The following is a 19,815-nucleotide window of genomic DNA, read 5'->3' as shown; positions in this document are numbered from 1 at the left end:
TAGTTCAGTTTTATTTTCGGCACTGGACGTCCAAATGGCAGATGAAGTAGAGTTCATCTGTATTCTATACCTCGGCACAGAAAAGGGTAGTGTGGTCAAGTCTATGACCAGCCGCCTTCACTTCCCTCAGGCACCCATTGGAACTCGAAACTCACAGTCTAGACGTCGTAGCCACTACCACCCGACCACACCATTCCACCCGAAACCGCCTTTAAACAAATCCTAAATGCTAAAATTTTCCAGCAGTATTTTCACCTTTACTATGGCTCAACAAATGATACACGTGTTCTGTTTCTCACAACAGTTCAGTTTCCATAGCAACGAATTAAATTTACTCCGGAATTCTAATCAATGTTGGGCACTGAAGTTGAATTTTTTTGAAATCCTCTTTCACAGCTTTTATTGGACACAAATCTAGCAACAAATCCACATTAGTACCGGTTTGGTTAGTCAACAAAATAACAGAGTTTGTTTGCCTGCACTATCGATAAACACAGTGACGGTAGATCTAGCTCTAATGTTGGTGAAATTCTGGTTAAGCCTTATAGACAAGAGGTTGGTACTGGACGGTGGGGTCCGAGTTTCAGTGGGGTGGGAGATAAGCCTGATGAGAACCATAGGACAGAAGGGACCGAGACACGGTAATCAAACCGATATCCAAGCCAGTTAGTCGCAGTTTGTTGAGGCCTGTCTGGCTAATGGGAGACATCTTATGAGCTGGTGATGTCCGTAAAGAAAGAAAGCAAAAAGTTCAAAGATTAAAAACTACCCGTCCAAAATTCTAAGCTACACTTGTCAAAGGTTAAAAACTAAATGTTCTGCTGCAAATTGGTTAGCAGAGTTCAGAGGTTAAAACTACGCATTCTGCTACAGTCTAAGCTACACTTGTCAAAGGTTGAAACTGCATGTCCTGCTGAATGTTGGTCTACACAGGTCAGAGGTTAAAAACTACACGCCTTGCTGCGTTTTGCTTGACACAGGTCGGAGGTTAAAATCTACACATTCCACTACAGTCTATGCTACACAGGTCACTTCCTGCAAATAGACTGGCACACATAGATCTACTTCAGCGGTTTAAAAAAATCCACACTTCTGCTACTGTATTGGCTTAGCCAGGTCATAAGGTTTCACACTCTTGGCCTTTCTGCGAGGTTTGGCCACTGGGGCTTTCAGCGAGTCGTCAGCGTCGTTGCTCTCATCTACACGATTCGGTTCCAGAGTTTCGTCGATTTTATCGACCAGAGGCCCAGTGTCCGTGGTGGGGTCGTCTGGGTCACGTCTGCTGACTGACAAGAGTTTGGATTTGGCGCTACGCGGCGTGTCGTAGACGGAGGCGGCATCGCGTTCTGGGGCGAATTCCGGAGATTTGTCTTCGTTGCAGTATGTCGCGGATAGAGTAGGCGCTACTTTCACTTTAGTGTCATACAAAGTCTCGTATGTTGGAGACTGGGAGCCGGATATTTCCGGTTTTTCCGTATCGTTGTATGCTAAATTCACGGCTCCGGCTTCAACTCTGCCATCCGGGATTTGGTCGTCCGGTTCTGATTTCTTCGCTGAGAGTTCCGGTACCGTTGCTGGAACTAGCTTGTCGTAATTTTCCATGACGTCAGGGTCGGGTGAGAAGCTCTGCCGGCCCAGACGATCGTAGTTCGTCTCGTCTGCCGGCATTCCGCCATTTTGATCCGGGTTTTTATCTTTCTGAGACTCCCTCTTACGGCTCCTTACCTTAGTTATAAGTAAAAAAAAAAACTAAAATTATATTGTGACTGTACGAGATTCGAGAAGGTGCTGGCAAAACTCAGCTTAGAAAGTTTGTAACTTTATGTAAGTACGACACTATCCCCCCTCCCCCCCCCCACCCCCTGCACTCCCCTTCCCCTTTTAAAATCTCAGTGCTCTCACCTCAAACGCTGTGACGTACTCGTCGTCGTCATCGAAGACGTCACTGGCCAAGATGGGGGACTTGACTTTGGCGTTGTTTCTCTTGTTGGCACGTACGTCCTCTGGTGATATGTACAGCTCCTGTGTGGGTAGGGAATGGTCAGTGTTTCTTCCAGACTTTTTTCTCCGGTGGGGGGGGGGGGGGGACTCTTGAATTTTTTTCATTTTTCGGGAGGACGGACTAAAATTTCCGAGGGCGTTGGGGGGGGGGGGGGGGTCCATTGACGATTTTCTGTGGAAGGGGTCTTTGTTTCATCCCCCCCCCCCCCCACCCCCACCGAAGAGATGCCTGAAAGAAACTCTGGTAATGGTTTAAATTTTCTCGAGTCTAGAAACTATAGCCCCTGTGTAGACCGGCAATGGTTATGTTAAATAGAGCCTAGAACCATGTACACCGTGTAGTCTGGTGATTTCCTAAATCAGAGCTGGGTGGACGCAGGGACATTCTACTGACTTGAACCCGAATTCGAAATCGAGACATTCGGGTTAGCAGTCTAGCGCTCTACCTCTAGACGCCGCCGTTCCATAACTTAACTCATTTTAATAGACGAAACTTTAAACTCACCTGTATGGATGCGACCTGTGTAGATGCGACAGTCTAAACTCACCTGTGTAGATGAGACAGTCTAAACTTACCTGTGTAGATGCGACAGTCTAAACTCACCTGTGCAGATGCGACAGTCTAAACTTACCTGTGTAGATGCGACAGTCTAAACTTACCTGTGTAAATGCGACAGTCTAAACTCACCTGTGTAAATGAGACACCCTAAACTCACCTGTGTAGATGAGACAGTCTAAACTCACCTGTGTAGATACGACATGGATGAGACAGTCTAAACTTACCTGTGTAAATGAGACACCCTAAACTCATCTGTGTAGATGCGACAGTCTAAACTTACCTGTGTAGAAGAGACTGAATGCCTAGCCGAACCAGCCTGCGCCAGTTCCAGATTTCTCATCTCGTCCTCTGTGGTACTGTAGTACCTGTCAATGTCCACCTCCCCCTGGTCATCGTCTATCGGCTTGCTGGACGGCGGGCAACTGGGGAGTCTAGTCGGAGGAAACAAACTAGATATTTGGTTGAGCTTTTTAAAATTGAGAATTTTGCTGGACGGCGGGCAACTGGGAGTCTAGTCGGAGGGAAAACAAACGTCAGCGAAATGGGTCATTCAAAAATGACGTCACGCTTTCTTTGACGGTTTTTACCTGCCCCCTCCCCTCCGTCACATCGTCACAACAAGCCAGACCCCCCCCCCTAAAATGACGTCACGCTTCATCATACAACCCCCCCCCCCCTCATAAAATTGCAGTTGAATTTTTCTTAAATACGATATAGAGAATTTTAATCAATTCCTATTACATACAATATATTAAAACAGTTTCCTAAAACGAGAAATAACGGTTAAAATCCGTTTTCTAACATTGCTTTTTATAATGCAAAAGTGTGACGTCACACAATCTGAACCCCCTCCCCCTCATCACACACCGTCACAAAATTAAAAACGCCCTCCCCCCCCCCCCCCCCCTACGAGTGTGACGTCATTTATGGACGATCCAATAGCTACGTGGTTGAACTTTTTAAAAGTGAAATATTTGGTTGGCCATTTATCTACGTCAGTGGTGTTTTCAAATAAAATTGAATCTAATAGAAGGTAATTATAAAAAAAATAATGACTGACAAAAGTGGCTTCACTAAGCCGGGCCTCACCCGTTGCCGTAAACGATAACCGAGGGTGTCCACTCCCCTCTCCACCACCCTAATGATGTGGTTTGGTATCACCCTTCTCCTCCTACTATTTTTAGATTTTACTTTTAAAAAGCCAGAGGGTGAAGGAGGAAGGGCGATCCACACGGAATGACATTCATCGGGTGACACCAAATCGAAAAATTGATAATTCTACTGAGAAAACTATTTTTTTTTTTACTGTTAAAATAATAAAATAGCAAGAGAGGAAGGATGAGACTGAAACGAAAATAAAAATATTTGGAAGGGGGTGGGGTGACACTTTAAGTTAATTCACCACGTGACACCCGAGCTAGTAACGCCACTGCATTAAAAAAAAAAACTTAAAGCATAATTTCATCTCCTGGTTTTTATGCACATGCATATACCACTCACGCTCAAAACATAAAAAAAAAAAAAAATAACACCAGACATTTTTACACTAGTGTTCTGAGCTGGCCTTACCTCTTACAGAAGATGCAGCTGACGAAGATAACGACAGCGACGAGAACAACACCAGCGACCACGCCCCCTATAATGGCGGGAGTCATGTCCATACCTGGTCAAAAAAAAAGGTAACTTATGAGCAGCGCCAATAGGTTGTATAATACAGAATGTACATCACAAATTCTTGAGAATATGGTAAATGTTAGCATTTCCAATTTCCAATTTTAATCTTCTTCTTCGTTCTTAATTTTAGTGTTGGAAGATATCCCCTCCAACACAATGAAGTATACGTGTCAACTGGTTATCCGCCATTGAGGCCGTTGACTCTGATTTCAGCCTGCTTTTCTTTTTGGATTAGCCTTTGTCCAACCAAGGAACAAACTACAAGGCAGCAGTTGTTTGATTTTGGAGTTGTCGCTCCTAGAAGAGTGGCTGTCCCCAGCTAACGAACCTCATCTGCACGAGGGTTCGAACGCGAAACTTTTCGGTTAAACCAACCATGAGCTTTACCGACTGTACCACGCCAACCACTCAATATTAATGAAACATTGTAAAAATGAAACATTGTATTTCTCTTTTTAAATGACAAGAGCAGTTAAAAATAAATTAAACCCAACTTACCGGCCTTGCTCTCTTGGTTAATTCCGGTTGTGTCTGGGGGTTTGGTCTCCCCTTTAGGGTCGTCTTGTTTGATGGGGACCACGCCCTGGAGTTTACACGACACACGGATGTCCTCGTTTAGGTTCGCTGTGTGAGTAGTGTCATGCATGAGTTAATTTTGGTCGTACAATGTGTGAGTAGTGTCATGGATGAGTAAATTTTGGTCGTACTATATGTGAGTAGTGTCATGCATTAGTTGATTTTAATGGCAAAATATGTGAGTATTGTCCTGGATGAGTTAATTTTGGTCGCAAAATATGTGAGTAGTGTCATGCATTAGTTAATTTTGGTCGCACAATATGTAGTGACATGGATGAGTTAATTTTGGTCGTACTATATGTGTGTAGAGTCATGCATGAGTTGATTTTTGTCGTACAATGTGTGAGTAGTGTCATGCAAGAGTTAATTTTGGTCGCGTACAATATGTAGTGTCATGGATGAGTTAGTTTTGAACCACCACCCCCCCCCCCCCCCGAAGAGATGCCTGGAAAAAACACTGCTGACGACACCCCCCCATCCTACATTACTATTGATAGCACTGACCTTCAAACCCGACCCAGATATACTCTGGCAGACCGCTGGTCACCTGGAACCGCAGGTGCGCCACGTTGCTCTCGTTCAGGACCGTGACGAAGGGGTAGTTGACCCTGGGGTCTCGGTTGGAGGAGCAGTCGAACACCCGGTTGTTGTTGACAGATCTTTGGGGGGGGGGGGGGGGGAGAGAACAAACAGGAAAATATGACCAATAGAATAAAAGCTTTAATTAAAATACGTTTTGAAATGCTTTGGAAAATAATAAAATATAACAAATATGATAAAATATGAATAATAAGCTTTTAAATGCATCGACAATAAGAATAAAATACTTAAAAAAAACTTTTTAAAAAACCACGTTTTTCTTGTGGACTAAAAAATAGAAAATAACTATTTACATACATTTGATGACAAAAAACGTGGGTACGTTCACCATCAAATTTCCCGACCCATCTGCCCGACCCACGTTTTTTGTCATCAAATGTATGTAAATAGTTATTTTCTATTTTTTAGTCCACAAGAAAAACGTGGTTTTTTAAAAAGTTTTTTTTAAGTATTTTATTTTCTCCTTTTTAGTCCGTTGCTACACATGAAAAACGTGGTTTTTAAAAAAGTTTTTTATATAGTTTATTTTCTACTTTATCTAATGACTTGATTAAGTATGAATTGACTAAGTGTTTATAAATACACGGACTAAAAAAATCTTGAGCGACCAGGATTCGAACCTGGGTTGTCGCGGCCACAACGCGAAGTACTAACCACTATACGATCACGGCCAGCGCGCTCACATCGATTGGGGCCGAAGTAACTGTGTCAATAAGCCTTCAGTCTTGTCGGTATCTTTAGAAATCATGTCCTCAATTTTATGGTCCTTTGGGCGTAATTAAATTAAGCTAATTACGGTCTCTAATTGCTAGTTTTATGATTGCATCTGAAATTGTTAGGCGAAAGTAGCATGCATGCCAAATTTCAGGTCTCTAGAGCAATCAGAAGTGGGCTAATTTTCGATGTCAATTTTAACAACAAACAAATCCACACATCCACAAACGCGAAGCTGAGTTAAGAAAAACGTGTTAATAAAATATAACAAATATAGTAAAATATAAATAATAAGCTTTTAAATGCATCGACAATAAGAAAATATAACAAATATAGTAAAATATAAATAATAAGCTTTTAAATGCACTGAAAATCGGAAAATAAAACAAATTAAAGAACAACAACTTAAAATAATAATAAGGTTTTAAATTCATTGAAAATAAGATAATAAAACAATTTAAAAAAAAATATTAAAATAATAATAAGATTTTAAATAAGATTTTAAATAAGCTTTTAAATGTACTGAAAATAAGATAATAAAACAATTTAAAAAAAAAAACTTAAAATAGTAATACGCTTTTAAATGTACTGAAAATAATAATGCAACAACCGTGTAGGTGTAGCCTAGTCGTAGGCGTAAACGCAGGCGTTAGCGTAAGTGTAAGGTACGTGACATATAACGACAAAATGAACGACTCAGCAGATTGGTTTAAAAAGTAAACACTGTTTTGCTCTTGGGCTTGGGTGGGAAATGTTCAGGAGGATGATTGTTTGCGAACTTTTTGTGAGGAACCGTTCTCTTTGTATATCAACTCGTCTAGTAGACCTAGATCTAAGTGATCCGAAACTTTTGGTATAAAAAGACATTTTGTTGATTATTTTATAAAATTATTATTATTATTTTTTTTTTCGCCTTTTTTAAAAATTGTAATATAACATAGTAGCATACTGCAAAGTGCACGACAAACAACATCAATTGATAAGCTTCACTTGTCTATAAAATAATATCTAATACAGTTAAAACTTTTCTACTTTAGCTTCAGTCGTTTAATAATACTAAAATCTATTAAATCTAGAGAGAGGACACACTGTCATAAGCGACATTAATATTTTTGTCTGGTCTATTAATAAATAATTATTGCAAATTTTATTTTCTTGCGTATAAAAATTTGTTTTATTTATTTAACGACTGATGAGAATATATCTTAGTGTTATTTCCCTTTTATGTTTCAAATTTATAAATGGGAAGTAACAAATTTGTATTACATTAAATCCATGCTACCATTGTTCAGTATAGCAGTTTTTCTAATCGTCATAGATAAATATGTGTTACAATACTTGCATCATTTTTTTCAAAAGATATAATATATGTTGAAAAAATTCATCTCTTAGTTAATACAGGAATTGTATTTTTATTCATGACTACCTTCTAAAATCCGTACCATATTTGGAAAGTTTAGACATGTATGTTTTTCAATTTAAATTTTAATGTTCCTCTCCAGACTTACCATTTCACACTTTGCCTACAACGGCACTAATCAATTATTATTCATTACATACAGGGTCTACAAATAGTATATTTACAATCTTTCACTCGGCCGACTTCTAATAAAATGCAGATAGTAATTAATAGCCTGTTGAGAATTATATATAAGGATCATCCATAAATGACGTCACGCTGTTTTGGACATTCCCCCCCCCTCCCCATCACAAAACGCCAGGACCCAACAACCCCTTAAATGACGTCATACCTCATTCTACCCCCCCCCCCCCCCCCCCACAAAATTGCAGTTGAATTTTTCTTAAAACAGTTATTTATCCAAATTCTTGTCTGAACTCTGTCAATAAAGAGTATTTTAATCAACTTCTATTACAATTTATTAAAACAGTTTTCTAAAACGCGAAAAAAAAACGGCTAAAATTCGTTTTCTAACATTGTTTTTTTAATAATGCAATAGTGTGACGTCACACCATCTGAACCACCCTCCTCCTACTCACACACCTACACAAAATTACAGACCCCCATCCCCCCCTTCGAGTGTACGTCAGTTATGGACGACGACGTCATTTATTGACGACTCCATATATATATATATATATATATATATATATATATATATATATATATATATATATATATATATATATATATATATATATATATATATATATAAAATTTATTTGTCAAGAGCTATTTAGAACTCATGTAACACTATATTCTTGTCTCTCTTAATATAAGCCTACCTGACAGAAAACGATGCGTTTGCGCAGTCGGACACTTCCGGCCTGTTGAGGCGGGTGTCCACCACGAAGACGGCGATCGAGTTGTTGGTCGGCCATCTTGTCGTCTCCGCCGTGCACGTGCACACGCTGCCCTTCGCCAGCCGCTTGTTGACCGGAGTCCGGCCATCCAAGCGAGCGAACAGTGTGATGCCGCTGACCACTGACTCGTCAACGTTGCAGATTTCAGACACCAAACTGTCTAGTGAAAATAATTTGAATATGTAAAAATAGATTTCAGACACCAAACTGTCTAGTGAAAATAATTTAAAATGTAAAAATAGATTTCAGACACCAAACTGTCTAGTGAAAATAATTTGAACATGTAAAAATAGACAGGTTTTAGACACCATAGTGTCTAGTGAAAATAATTTGAACATATCAAAATAGATTTCAGACACCGAACTGTCTAGTGAAAATAATTTGAACATGTAAAATCAGATTTCAGACACCAAACCGTCTAGTGAAAATAATTTTAATATGTAAAAGCAGGCATAATTTTGTTGATTAAATATTTGAAACTAATTAATAGCAGAATTTCTTTATGGCATCCCCCCTCTCAACCCTCCACTCCCCCCCCCCCCCTGAAGATATAGAAAAGTAATTGATTTATATAAAAAAATAATTACTTCAACCAACGCTGACTCATCCCCGAAATTTTAAGCAGTCCCCCCCCCCCCCCCACACTCAGAAAACAATGTTTAAAGAAACTCTAAGTAATAGTTTAATGATTTTGTCACAAGCAGATCTATATAGTATCCATCCCTCACACATTGTAGTATTTTTTGTTCAAATCTTTCCATTCTGTACAGACTCGTTTTTATATAAATTAACAGTAGCGCCAACTACACCCTTGAACTGACCGAATCTATACTCCTAAATTTGCCTAAATTATAAGCCATATAGATCTAGAATATAAAATGTAAATGCACAGTAAAAAAAAACAAACAAAAAAAAAAAACAACAACAACAACACCATAGCATTGTAGAAGCTAAATACCCTCACATGTGGGTAAATCGTTGTTCTATTGCTCTAAGAAATCTCTAAATAACGTTTACGTTTTGGGTGTTTTCAGTTATCTTAAAGTTCATTTATCCTAACAACTAAAAACAAACATTACAAAACGGAAAGTTGCTATGGTTTATAAAATTATAACAAGCCCTCATGTAAAACCATCAGGCCCCTGGACTATTGCCCAACTAGCCCATTATTTGTTCCGGGACAGGAAACTTCCAGTACCGCTTATACAAACGTAGTTGAGTATCGTCTGACTGGTCACTCGGCTGGCGTTGGTGGTCGGGCACAACGTGACGTCACCGTCTGCTTTCTCCGTCTGCAGAAGACAGCTGTTGGCGCCCGAGCAGTTACGCTGCAGGGAGCGCAGCTGCGACATGGGGTAGGAGTAGACGCAGTCCTGGCGAGACTGCTCACAGCACGGCTCCTGGGGGAAATAAACAAGGGAAAGATCATTCTGCTGCAGTTTTCTACAGGGTAGGAAACCCTCATTGTCGAAAGGGAGGTAACTTTTAAAAAATAAATTAATAATCTGAATTTTCCAAATCTTTTATAGAAATGCAAGAATTGTTTTTTTATATTCAATATATTAAGATTATACATAAGTTATTTAAGACATCGAATATTTGATTCTAATGCATTTTTAGGGTTGCCAGATACCTTTTCCGAAAATACTGGACACCTTTCCATCCTTCCCTTCTCAGTTATGCACCGAAGCAGGAGAAGGGGGGTAACAGAGTATTATTCATATACTTGTCCAGTATTTATATTTATTTTATCCTGGACAGTCTGTTCAAATACTGGACTGTCCAGTTCAAAACTGGACACCTGGCAAGCCTATGAATTTTTGGGATGTGCAATATTTAAAAATCTACTATAATATTCAACGTCATAATGTTCTTTCTGGTTTCGCATTCTGAAAAGTATTTTGTGTACAGATCTTATGGTTGTGTACTAGTACTAGTGGCTGTTTAACATCAGTCTTTGTTTTAATTTAAAAATTCAATCATGTGTTTATTAAAAAAAAAATGTGTTTATTAAATAGGCCTAGGTTGTTATAGTTCTTTTTTTTTCATTGCGCTAATGCACGTGTAACATAATATTGGATTATTCTGAAAAGGAAAGATAGTTTCTATGTTTTGTGCCTACCGGGGTAGATTTGAAGTTGAAAAAGACAATCTGTCTTTTCGTTCATCCTGATTTATTTAAAAACAACACAACGCTTGAAAGGAATCGGAGTTCGAAGTTCAAAACTAGGTTTTTTTTTTTTTTTGTTGCAACGTTATTTTGTTTCTTATTTTTATACATGCTAGGCTAAACTTAAAATGTCATAACAATATGAAACACTGCTTTTGATTGGCGGTTAAATATTTTGTACAACTATTTAAAGCGCTGCTTTTTATTGATGGTTAAATGTTGGTTCCGCCGTAACCATTTAAAACACTTTTTGATTGGTGGTTACATTTTTGTTACAACCCACATCCTTACCTGCTGGGGGTCAGTACACTGTGGCGGGGTCGTGCAGGTGGGGGTCTTGACCTGCAACCTGTTGACAGCATCCCTGATGGCCACACGATGACCAGTCGGACAGGACAAGGTTAGCTGACCACAAGGGCCGTTACAAACTGTGCTTGACTTCTCTACAATGCCTAGGGTCAAAAATGAAAACTTTATGCTACGGAGCTAGAATGATCGTGTTCAGAGGATTGCCAATCTAGGAAGAATTAGTTAATTAATAAGTAGGAAAAATAACATCTTGAGAACTTATTTAATTTATAACATTGCATTGAAAATAATAAAAAATTAAAAAAAAAACTGCCAATCTATTAAGAATAATTTATTATATATGTAGGGTGGGGATTGGGGATCAAGAGAACTCAAATAATAATTATTACATAGCATTGAACGTAAAAATAACCGAAAGTTATACATTTCTTTTTTTTTTTTAATATGTTCATTCGGCAATTGTATAAAGTTTAAAAGATTAAGAGAAAAATAACAGTGGTACGGTGGTATATAGACAAAACTATAAACCTGATATAAGTCGTGGTCCATCGTATACATGTTTTTACATAGGGTTAACATTTAATATTCCTTGCATCAAATGCTATTACAACTATATTATTATTATTATTGTTAAGTTATTTTGAAGAATAGAACTTACATTACCCCACCCCAGTTAACTTAAGCACAGGGCCGGCCCTACCTATAAGGCGAACTAGGCGGTCGCCTAGGGCACCATCCCTAAAGGGGGAGGGGGTGGCGCAAACGTTTAATCGCTACTATAAAAAAAGTACCTAATAATTAATAACTTTTATAAAGGAGTAGCGATCTATTGGTAGAACCTAGGACAAACTATTAATTTTGCACCCACACCCCAAAATTAGGTCTATATAGGCATATACGTATTCGCGATGGTGAAAATTCAACCCCACATCCCTAATTTGGAAAGGTCGAGGCGCTTTTTACCAGTCACTTTGCCTTTTTATGTTGGTGTCACATAATTGATGTAGAAAACGATGAAATAAGTTCGTTATTTAAATTTCGAACATTTCAAACAGTCATTTAATTTTAATAGGGTTTGTAAGTCTCGTTTTCTCTTACTTTGAATTAGAAATCTGTCCTGTTGGATATAGTTGTGTAATAACGGGGTGTTCAAAGTATTGTACTTGTTTGGTAAGATTTGATGAATCGTTTAGATTTGGGAGTAACGGCGGAAGGCTGTTGCTGATATGGTCTCGTAGGTATAAAGCAGGAAACGTCTTTGTTTGAAATCCTTTGCTAAATGCTAAAGTTTCAACATTGCTGGTAAATGTTAACAAGGTGATGAATAAAATGGAACCAATAAATTCTCCAGCAATTGTAAAATATTCTTTAGATGCAATGTCAGCTTTGAAGATTTGCATTAAAGCAAACACAAGTATGCTAAGCAAAAGTGACACAGCAGCTGATGGGGCAGCAGAGAGTGCCATTTTTGGTCGATAACACAATTTCAACTGACTATTGATATTAGCAGACCGGTGGAAGTTGTAAATCCAAAATTGTTTTTTGTTTTTTTTAATCATACATACTTTTCTTTTCTTAATATTTAGATTTGACAAACCAGAACTACAGCTGTTCTTATGACAATAGCAACTCCTTGAGGAATGCAACATCCAAATATCTTAAAAATTCCTATCTCTATCTGCCAATAAGTAATACTCTCAGAGTTAATACTACGACAATAGAATCATACATCATAGTTAAACAAGTTACACTGAACAGCACAGTAACAGCAGCATGAATATTTAATACCCACTAAACACTCTAAAACTAATGCTGTTCCATTGAAACAAATTATCTTCTTACTACCACAATCACCTGAAAGCTTCCTAATACACATATTCACAATTATAATTGCAGTGCAATCAAAAAGTCTTAAAAACACCTCATGGAAAACTCATGTAGTCTAGTCACAGAATCTACAGATCCTCATGTAACACTATGAACTTTGTATTGGCATCTTTTTAAGTATGAATGAAACATCTTGTAAAGCCTTGCAAATCTGACATTCCTCAGATCAATAAAAGGGAAATATTCCATTGTGAAGATGACATTTATTAAATGAAAATTTAAAATGGTCTATGGTTGTGGTGACAATATAAAAAAAGGAAATAAAAATCTACACGGATTGGTGGTTGTACAACAATGATGAACAGTTCAAATGTACGCAGGACCGTAACAATATCAAATAAAATGAGCTTGAACACTAAAAGGGTGGTTATGCTGCCTTTTGAGACCCCTTCTTTCCTATCAGTGATTTGTGAATATGGGGAATAGCACCACCACCAGCAATGGTAGCTTTGATTAGGGAATCCAACTCTTCATCTCCTCTGATAGCCAACTGCAAGTGACGAGGTGTGATACGTTTTACTTTCAAATCTTTACTTGCATTTCCAGCCAACTCCAGAACTTCAGCAGTCAAATATTCAAGAATAGCTGCGCTATAAACGGCAGCAGTCGCTCCAACTCTCCCATGACTTGTAGTTCGCGTCTTTAAGTGACGATGGATACGACCGACTGGAAACTAAAGAGCCCCCGAAGAGAGTCTACCGCCCTCCCCCCAGAAGTGTTAGTCCTTCCCTCTCCCCTCCCCCCCCCCCCATTGGTAGTTATTTTTACCCAAATATTATTTTATTAGCAATGGACGGCTGAAATTTTTATACATTTCGGCCTTTATGGCTAAAAATTAGCAAAGAGATGCATAAAATTATTATTTATGGCAAAATTTGTGAATTTTTTAAAGTCAGCCTTTTTTCTTTTAAGATGGTGTTTGTATTTCCAAAACTTTAATCTGTTTATTTCCCATATTAAAGGAACTGATAATATTGTGGCTGACTGTCAAGAATGTAACACTTTTTTTTATGTCCATATTGATCATGTGAAAATTTTGTGGTTTGTTGTGACCATTTACAAGTGATTTATTTGGGTGATTTGCCCTGTCTCATGATATTTTTTTTTAATACTCTTATTTTCCAATTCAAAACAAATACAGTAACATTCCACGCCGTTTGGGTGGAGATTTACAAGATAGTTACATTGGTGTACAGAGTATAGTAAATAAATAGCGAAATATGTAAATGAATACAAAAGATACATTGAATTTAAAGCTTGTTGGTTCAAAAAATTGAAAAGAGTCTGGTCAAATTCCGTGCTCAAGCGAAGTAAAATGAAAAATGAAAAATTGAATATTAGTTGCTATTAGTCAAAGTTGCCGAGGTAATTATTTAAATTGAATGTCATCCAAATTGAATATAAGTATCTATATATATAATTCTCCTCTTCGAGCCGTTAGAAAACAAGCTGCAAACGCTCTCCCTACCTCCCCACCCCTACATGGTTTTTGTGAGCTGTGTTCACTCTAAATGTTTACAAGCAGAGCCAACGATTTTAAACGTAGGGGGGGGGGGGGGGGGGAGGAAGGGGGGGGGGTTATGGTCCTTAACGAGCTACTTATAGTGTTTTAAAGAAATATTTTCAGTGGCAGCGTTGGTACTGTCGAATTCACAAATTTTGAATTACTGAAAAGTAGAAAAAACAATAACTAAATAGCGGCGTATGCTATGCCGCGGGCCGGCTCGTGTTGTAATAAAGCTACTGCTTTTAATGTTTTAAGCAAAACCTACAGTTAATTGAAAACAATAGGTAAAATATATTGCTTTCACTAATTTACATATTTAATATATAAAATTTAATACAATGATTATATAATGAAATTTATAGCGTTTTTGGTGTGAATTTCAAGCATGTCTTAGTTACACTTGGCTCATTTAACTATTCTTATGAAAGTTATTTCCCTTGAATCAATTTTGGTATTTGGATTTTTAAATGGGAGATAATTCGTTGCTTAACTTTACATTCATTTCAAATTCCTCCACCTTAGGTTGACAGCTTACATATAAATACAACTTTAAGTTATTATATGCAACAGTAAAAATTATATAGAGCTTAAGATCTAAACAAAATAGTTTGGTAGTTTTTTTTTAGCATTATCAAGTTGAAAGACAAATACATCAGTAGCCGTTATATATTGCAATACTTAATGTTAGTAGACATACAGTCGTAAATTAAACATCTAATTAATTGTCTGATCATGTTTTTCACCCTCTCCTATTATTTATATCATTTTATTTTTCATAAACCAAAAAAATCGTTACATAATCACACAATATAGAAATTTTATATCATAAATAAAGACAGTCAAGCTTAAAACAGGTAAGTTCCGTTTTGAAACTCACCTTGGGAGGACTGCAGAGAGTCCAACACTACAAGAACTTTTTTTGATTCAGTGGTTTTTTTTTCAGGACTTTTTTCTCCCGGGAGGGGAGGAGAAGCACTTAAAATGTTCTAAGGGGGGGGGGGGGGAGAGAGTGAGGGGGGGGGGGCTATGTCGTAAAGTACAAAGTAGACTCATGCACTTAGTAACAATTTCAATAAAAGGTGATTACGCTTGCAAACTGGAATTGAATGAATTAGTACAAACTTTTGAGACGAAGGAGGCAAGTAAAATTTGATTTTGATGTCTACATATACCGTGTATGCAATTGATAATAAGTTAATATGTCACTTTTAATTAATTGTTTTCTTATACATATGTTTTAGTAATTATATTGTGTGAAAAGGGGGGGGGGGGCGTTTTAAAATGTTTTGCCTGGGGCGCTAAATAACCTGGTGCCAGTACTGCTTAAGCACAGGTTAAGTCCTCAAAAGAGTATTTAAGTTTAAGGGATATAGAGTTTTGAAGGTAAAAATATTGAATCCCAGTCTTTCAAACTTAGAAGGAAACACACAAAAAGTTAACTTGTATTGGGTAAACAACCATTTCATAGAATTTGTCTTTAATATTAGCCCGTGGGTCCTTCTCCGATCCTCTACCCCACCCTTCTATGCACTCCATGACATCAGACAGAGTAAATTAAAAAAAAAAACTGTTGAGAAAGAGATATTCTCTGATCCCTCTGACCTTTACGTTAATTATGAAACAGTAATTTATAATTTAGAAGGTTAGCAATGAAACAGGCAAATAACACTATTGGAAATACCAGTGGTGTAGCGAGGTCTGGGGTCACCCGGTGCGGCACTTAATGGTATCACCCCCCCCCCCCCCAGATGCGTACGACCCTTCCGGGGACAAACTTCTGTCAAATTTTCGATTTGCACCCCCCCCCCCCTCAAACTTTCGAGTTGCACCCCCCCCCAAGTTTTTCTCTATATATTTTACTATTTTTTGCCTTGGTGTCACCCCCCCCCCTAAATGGTGTCACCCGGTGCGGTCCGCAACCCCCCCCCCCCCAACCCTCGCTACGCCTCTGGGAAATACTGTGTTCATATCACGCCAAAAGTAGACACAAGTACAGAACATGGTCCTGTTTCAATATAAAACAGTTTTAGTCTACATATTGCAACACGTATAGTATACATGTTGCAATATGTACAGCATACATGTTGCTATATGGGGTCGTCCATAAATGACACACTCGTAGGGGGGAGGGGGGGGGGTCTGTAATTTTGTGACAGTGTGTGATGAGGGGGAGGAAGGGGGTTCAAATGGTGCGACGTCACACTTTTGCATTATCAAAAAGCAATGTTAGAAAACGAATTTTAGACGTTATTTTGCGTCTTAGAAAACTGTTTTAATAAATTGTAATAACAATTTATTAAAATACTCTATTTTGACAGAGTTCAGACAAGATTTTAGAAAAATATAGCTGTTTAAAAAAAATTGAACTGCAATTTTGAGGGGGGGGGGGGGGGGGTTGTAGGCTGAGGTGTGACGTCATTTTAGGGGGGTCTGGCTTTTTGTGACGACGTGTGACGGAGGGGAGGGGGGGAGGTAAAAATCGTCAAAAAAAAAGCGTGACGTCATTTATAGATGACCCCTATGTATACTATACATGTCTCAACATGTATAGTATACATATTGCAACGTATGGTATACGTGTCGTAACAAGTATAGTATACATATTGTAACACGTACAGTATACTTGTTGCAACATGTTCTTGTATTTTAGTGCCTGATAGGCTTCACTGCTCGCCATTGTTACATCAATAATCTTATCTGTATTCACAACATAAAAACTAAATGTTAAAACATCATCCATCACCAGTAAAGCATGCAACATCCGACTAACCTGCTGGATGACATCCATGTATGGCAAGCAAGGCAAAAACAAACAGCTGCAACAAATCCATGCTGGGTCTCTAACAAAATTCTTCCAAATATTTTTTTTTACATGTAGATCTAGTATCCTTTATTTTCTTAATCAGGAGCCAAGTAAATTCGACACATGAATCCAATTGCTTATTTCATGTTGAAATAAATTATCTCTACGACCGAAATAGATATTTCGTGTAGGTATAAAAGTCCAAAAATAACCCAACTGTTTTTTAACATGAAGTTGGACTGCCGCCCTACCCATCACTCCTAGCGGGCAAGCTAGTGACAGGTTCGACAACTCATCAATTACATCTTGTTAGGCTTCAGACGTCAGCGGTCCCTGTCGTCACACATAAAGGCTAGTGTTCTCACCTTTTCATTTATTGACTTCTTATATAAGAAAACACTGTTTTTTTTTGTACATCTCCGGGAAGAGGAGGAGGAGGGGTGGGGGTGGGAATGCATCACCTGGAATATCTCCACCCTCCACAGACGGAAAAAAATATTTTATTTAACTAATCTTTTCACAACCCGGCACAACCCTCCCCGGAAGTTTCAATCCCCAACTCCAGCACCGAGCAAAATGCAGTGTTTCTTTCAGACATTCCCCACCGAGGGGAGGGGCACTTGAAATTTTCGGTGGAGGAGGGGGTGGGGGCGTTGTGTTTTTTTTTCTTCGCTATAATAGGTGCGGGGACCAATTGATCAATGTAATAAAATAAAATTAATGTAAGAAGAGAATATACCTTAGTTTCGAACCCAGCTTTTTAACACCTAGGTCCTTGAATCTCGCTCTAGTTTAATGCAAGACTAATCAAAATTTTTAAAAAATTAAATGAAAAAAATCAGAAGCGTAATCAAACGCAAAAAAAGGTCCCTATTCATCAATTTTGCTTTACTTTTCAAACAAATAAAACGCTAGGCCTAACTAATATAAACTATTGTGAAGTAGTTTTTTTGTAAAAATCGCCGTTTCAAAATTGAATATGACACCGTTTATTTTTTTTACACCCCTTCAACATGACGATTACAACTGATGAATGATCCTTCTCGCAGTCACGTGACGTATGGAGAAAAAAAGCTGTTTTTAGCTTGATCACGGAAGGATGAATTATTGGTTGGCAGATGTACGAACTCGTGTTAGGCTGTCGCCCGGGGCGCTTCAAGGGTTGCTGTTACACAGGTGAATTAGACTTTGATATTAGCAGACGGGAAGCTGTAACAGGCAGACTGTAAGTTGTTTGTGGTGTGCTCCTTAATGAGCTGAAAGGTAAGGGGTCGTGCATAAATGACGTCACACTCCTGAAGGGGGGGGGGGGGAGTGTAATTTGATAAAGATGTGTTTAGAGGGGAAGAGACGAGGTGGAGGTTTGATAGAAGGACGTCTTTTTTTTTAAATTTTTAAGTTTATGTTAGAAACTGATTTTTAGCCATTGTTTTCGCGTTGAAAAAACTAAATTGAAATTGTGTAAATTGTAAAAGACATTGATTAATTTACTTCGTCTTTATGATTTTCGGTTAATTATTTTAGAAAGAAACCTATTTTGATTAAAATAAAATTTAACTGAAATTCTAATGGAGTGTATGTGTGTGTGTGTGTGTGTGGGGGGGGGGGGGGGTGTAGGTGTGAAGTCATTTTAGGGGAAGGAGTCTGGCTTTTGGTGAGGTGTGACAAGGGTGGGGGTAAACATAGTGAAAAAAATGGGACATCATTTATGAGAATGTTCAATGGTGGCTGAAATGTGTAGAGATATTATTCACATTTTAAATTATGGTTGAAATGTGTGCAAATTTTATCATACAAATTAGTAATGGTGGCTGAAATGTGTAGTTATTATACATATTTTAAATTATGGTTGAAATGTGTACAAATGTTATCATACATATTGGTAATGGTAGCTGGATTTGTATACAAACATATTACACATGTTAAAAGGTTTCTGAATTGTGTACAAATATACTCATTTTTAATGGTGGCTGAAATGTGAACATGTTTTTATACACATTTTTAATAGTGGCATAATTGTGAACAGATGTTATACTATACACATTTTTAATGATGGCTGAAATGTGAATGGCTGTTCTATTTTTAATGGTGGCATAAATGTGTACAGGTGTTCTACACATTTTTAATGCGTGATAAATTTTGCATTGTTCGGTAGCTCATATGGCAGGTGTTGTAAAGCCGCCTTTACTTTCCATAATATAATGCTTTTCAAATTAGAAAACAGGTAAAATTAATCAATGTATGAAAACTTGTTTTTAAATTATTTTTTTATACTAATTTCGCATCTAAAAAGTAAGACAATTTTCTATTGTCCTCCACACAAATATTTGTATAAAAAATCTTATTATTCTTTACCCTGCAGACCATAGGCTGGAATTACGAAAACAAATCTTTGCTGACCTAACTACTATTGCTGGATAACTGATTTACATATATATATATATTGATGCTGTAAATTAGTGAGTGAAGGTTAAATGTTACAATACATGTCATTTGTTAAGTCTAGGGTAAAAATAAGTTTTGAACATATGAAAAAGTTATCCAGATGTATTATTTCCTTTTAGTCAAATGTGGGTATAAATGACTGAGCAATAGCTTAATACTTTTAGAGGACTTAGGATATAGTAAAGGTAGATGTATACTTATTCTTTTGTTAGATTAAAGCAGTTTGAAATATGATTCTAGTTTTTTTC

General features: G+C 37.7%; 1 protein-coding gene and 1 long non-coding RNA gene across 2 annotated transcripts; both read right to left on the bottom strand.

The window, feature by feature from the left end:
* Nucleotides 1-1,079: 1,079 nt before the first annotated feature.
* On the bottom strand, nucleotides 1,080-4,218 carry LOC131929784 (uncharacterized). Its single transcript, XM_059286162.1, has 4 exons — nucleotides 4,130-4,218; nucleotides 2,841-2,991; nucleotides 1,903-2,022; nucleotides 1,080-1,725 (listed from the first exon to the last, which is right to left on the bottom strand). Exons 1-4 carry the CDS (start codon nucleotides 4,213-4,215, stop codon nucleotides 1,096-1,098), a joined length of 987 nt encoding a protein of 328 aa, XP_059142145.1. The 5' UTR covers nucleotides 4,216-4,218; the 3' UTR covers nucleotides 1,080-1,095.
* A 563-nt stretch (nucleotides 4,219-4,781) lies between these two features.
* LOC131929780 (uncharacterized) lies at nucleotides 4,782-9,794 on the bottom strand. The gene is made up of 4 exons (XR_009383997.1): nucleotides 9,645-9,794; nucleotides 8,369-8,606; nucleotides 5,315-5,469; nucleotides 4,782-4,858 (listed from the first exon to the last, which is right to left on the bottom strand). It is a non-coding gene; the product is annotated as an uncharacterized LOC131929780 (long non-coding RNA).
* Nucleotides 9,795-19,815: the final 10,021 nt, after the last annotated feature.

This window comes from Physella acuta, unplaced genomic scaffold, assembly GCF_028476545.2.
Source record: "Physella acuta isolate Inbredline_101_S28 unplaced genomic scaffold, ASM2847654v3 ptg000095l, whole genome shotgun sequence".
Classification (NCBI taxonomy): Eukaryota; Metazoa; Mollusca; class Gastropoda; family Physidae; genus Physella; species Physella acuta.
The sequence above is the reverse complement of the archived record's forward strand: the minus strand, read 5'-3'. Positions and strand labels throughout refer to the sequence as shown.